The 3508-nt window shown below is 51.9% G+C and overlaps 1 protein-coding gene across 1 annotated transcript in view; it reads right to left on the reverse strand.

The window, feature by feature from the left end:
* Positions 1–2257: 2257 nt before the first annotated feature.
* Positions 2258–3508, reverse strand: part of SZRD1 (SUZ RNA binding domain containing 1) — a gene marked incomplete at its 5' end in the record, with an annotated part of 2849 nt that continues 1598 nt past the window's right edge. The window contains one exon of the mRNA XM_009080626.1: positions 2258–2503. Within this exon, the coding sequence (XP_009078874.1) occupies positions 2401–2503 (103 nt within the window). The remainder of the gene's footprint in view (positions 2504–3508) is intronic.

The following is a 3508-nucleotide window of genomic DNA, read 5'->3' on the forward strand; positions in this document are numbered from 1 at the left end:
CGGTCACGTCTTTTTCTGATTTTACATTAAAAATACTATTAAAAATCAGAATTAAAAATATGTCGGAGCCTGTGGGAGCTGCCAGGGCTCCCCGCGTCCTTCTCACCTCAGCCGGAGGCATCCAACAGCCTCTACCCACCTTCTCCAGCGGTTTGTGGAGCACAATAGTAATGGGAGAGGCCAGGACAGAGCAACAAAATCATTACATTTAATTGAATTAACTAAAACTCGCTTCTCCTCCACGTTTGGATCCACATCTTCCCTCCAAGCTCTGCCCTTCCCATCCTCCTCAGACCACAGCTCTCTAAGAACAGGGCAAAATTTCCTTCTTGGCTAAACCTGGCACAATTCTGGCCAAACGCTCCCAGATTTTACCTTCCTGATGAATTTTTAAGCAGCCACCGAAACGTCCCTCTGGCAGGAACCCCTGGGAGACACAAGGATAAAGGATAAAGAAGTAAAAGTCGTTAAAAGTTTAAAGACAATTTATTTAAAATACAATTTATAAAACGTTTTCTTTCCGGCGCACGTTTTGGGGCAAAAACACGCAGTACCGTGTTTGTCCTCCCTCCACCTCCCCCGGAGGAAGGGGATTCCCACAAGAACGCCCCTGAGCCCTGCCCGCGGGCGGGACGATCCTGGGCACTGGGACGGAGGAGTCGGGAAGTGTCGGGGTCGGAGAAGATTTCAGTGCTGGAAGAGGTGATTTTAGTGCCGGAGACTTCAGTGCCGGTGATGGAATTCTGGTGCCAGACACGGAGATTTCAGTGCTGGAGGAAGCAGCGACTTAACACTGACCAGAAATCAGGTGGATTTGGGATTTTTGGCAATTAAATGCTATTTTTAGTACTAATTAAGGAAAGGCGCGGTGACTATGGTTATTGCTGACTTCCTTCTCCCCTCCCGCTCCCTCTCAGAGCTCATCCCAACCACCAGCCTGGAAAGGGATAACTGAGACCCCCCTAAATGGCCGGCAGAGATCTGCCCACCCCACCTCACTGCTGTAATCAGCCTTAACAAGCTAATTAATGCTCCAGCGGATCAGTTTGATGCACAGGTAGTTTTTATTTCACCGTTTCTGTGGGGTTTAAGCCTTATTTCCATACAACTCTTTTTGTACGGGGTCACTGCCCTTTGCAAAGAAGACGTCAAGATTTGCTCATTAACCCTTGAACCTACTGAGCACGAGGTGGCACACACATGCCGAGAACCACACGTGGTTCCTAGGTCCTGTCCCCTCCAAGGAGAGCATTTAGTGTTCATCTATCCCTTGACATCAAGTGATATTAAGCTTCATCCAGGGGGAACTCAGCATTCTTGTGGAGCACCAACCTCTGTCCTCTTCCAGGGAGCTGGAGAAGGACAATCCCTTCCCTGAAGCCTCACAGGGAGCCAGGTGCCTCCAGATGGAGGGATCATCTAGCCTTTATCCAATGCTCGGTTTGTTCCCGCTGGCTGCCACTTTGGGAGGTAAATGCAGCTCGTACCATCCTTATGCCACTCAGGGTCAGACCCTCTGGACATCCTGCTTGGACCAACATCACAGACTGGGGTGGCACCCGATACTGTCCTCCTCAACACGTATCCCTAATTCTTCACTTCCTGGTCCTCTGTGGCCGGGCAGCAGGCATTTTCACAGGATGACTCTACATTCCCTTCTCCCCAAATACAAAAAAAACCAGAAAGATGTTTCTTAAGCTTTTCCTCAAAGCCAGCAGGAGATTGGAGCCAAGCTTTAACAGGAGCAAGATGTAAACTAGGTCAGACTCTACTGGCTCCCGAGGCATGTGGGGATATCCAGGAGTCCCCTTTCATGGCGGTGGAAACAGAGAAGGAGAAGCAAGAGCTTGTCAACCCCAAGCCATTAAAACCATGGAAATCCACTGGAATTCCTTGCGGAACAATTAACTACCTCTCTCAAAACAAACAGGTAAAACCCTTCCCATGCTCTCCGCCGATCCAACAGACAGAAACCAAACAGAAAGTAAAACAAAAGAAGCCAAAACGAGATCCTTGGGAACAGAACTCGCTCTGGAAGTGATGAGGACAACATGCATGGCTGGGGAGGCTTCCCATCGGGGGTTTTTTTCCTTAAATGCCAGGTTTAGAGTACAACAGACGTTATTGCTGGCGCTACCTCCAACCCAAGTGGCACACACACAACTCCCTGTGCCCATCCGAGTCTGCCACACCCCCCTCGTTGTCCCAGTTAATGTTGGGGACAGCCCTTCTGAGTTTGCCGGTCACAGTGGGTGGAGAGGGGAGGTCACAGTGCGTGGGGCTGAAGGTCACAGTGGGCAGAGCAAAGGGGGTCACAGTGCAAATCAACCAGGGAGTTCCCTTTGCCCAGGTCCGTGTGTCCGTATCCCAGCCTTGCGCGGCAGCCTGGTGTCTCCGCGTCTATCTGCGCTGCTTGAAGCCCTGTGAGCCATCGGGACCCAGTGGCTGCCTGATCACATTGTTGGCCTGTCTGGTGTCTTCTGGCTGGGAGATCCGCGTTGGCCTGCAAGGACAGAGGAGATCAGAGGGGGAGGCAACACGGATGTGGAATGCTCTGTGCCATCAGCAATACCCCTGCGCCCACCATGAAGGGAATGCACTGACACAGGGTCCTCAGCAGAGGAAGGATGTGGAGCTGCTGCAGTGAGTCCAGAGGAGGCACCAAGATGATTAAAAGGATTGAGCACCTCTCCTAGGAGGAAAGGCTGACAGAACTGGGATTGTTCAGACTGGAGAAGAGAAGGCTTCAGGGTGACCTAATTGTGGCCTTCCAGTACCTGAAGGGGCTACAAGAAAGATGGAGAGAGACTATATACAAGGACCTGGAGTGACAGGACAAAGGGTTAGAGGGCAGGGATAGATTGGATTATCGGAAGAAATTCTTCCCTGTGAGAGTGCTGAGGCACTGGCACATGTTGCCCAGAGAAGCTGTGGCTGCCCCATCCCTGGGAGTGTTCCAGGCCAGGCTGGATGGGGCTTGGAGCAAACTCCAAACTTGGAGTGGAAGGTGGAATGCGCATGGCAAGGGGTGGAACTGGATGAGCGTTTAGGTTTCTCCAACCCAAACGAGTCTGGGATCCTGTGAAGATACCTCTGGGTGTCCACTCTCCTCTCTATACCCCCAGCATATTCTTCCAAGGGGCCCAGATAATCCTTATAGCTGCACCGGACACTGCTAAGGCACTTCCAGTCCTGGGGACAATTCTGGGCCTCTCAGGACAAGAAAGACAACGAGGGGTTGGAGCATGTCCAGAGATGAGAATGGAGCTGGGGAAGGGTCTGGAGCACAAGTCTGATGAGGAGTGGCTGAGGGAGCTCTGGGGTCTCAGCCTGGAGAAAAGGAGGCTCAGGGGGACCTTCTTGGTCTCTCCAGCTCCCTGACAGGAGGTGCAGCCAGGTGGGGTGAGGCTCTGCCCCCGGGGAACAAGGGACAGGACAAGAGGAAATGGCCTCAAGCTCTGCCAGGAGTGGTTTAGATTGGATATGGGGAAAATTTCTTCACGGAAAG

This window comes from Acanthisitta chloris, unplaced genomic scaffold, assembly GCF_000695815.1.
Source record: "Acanthisitta chloris isolate BGI_N310 unplaced genomic scaffold, ASM69581v1 scaffold8388, whole genome shotgun sequence".
Lineage (NCBI taxonomy): Eukaryota > Metazoa > Chordata > Aves > Passeriformes > Acanthisittidae > Acanthisitta > Acanthisitta chloris.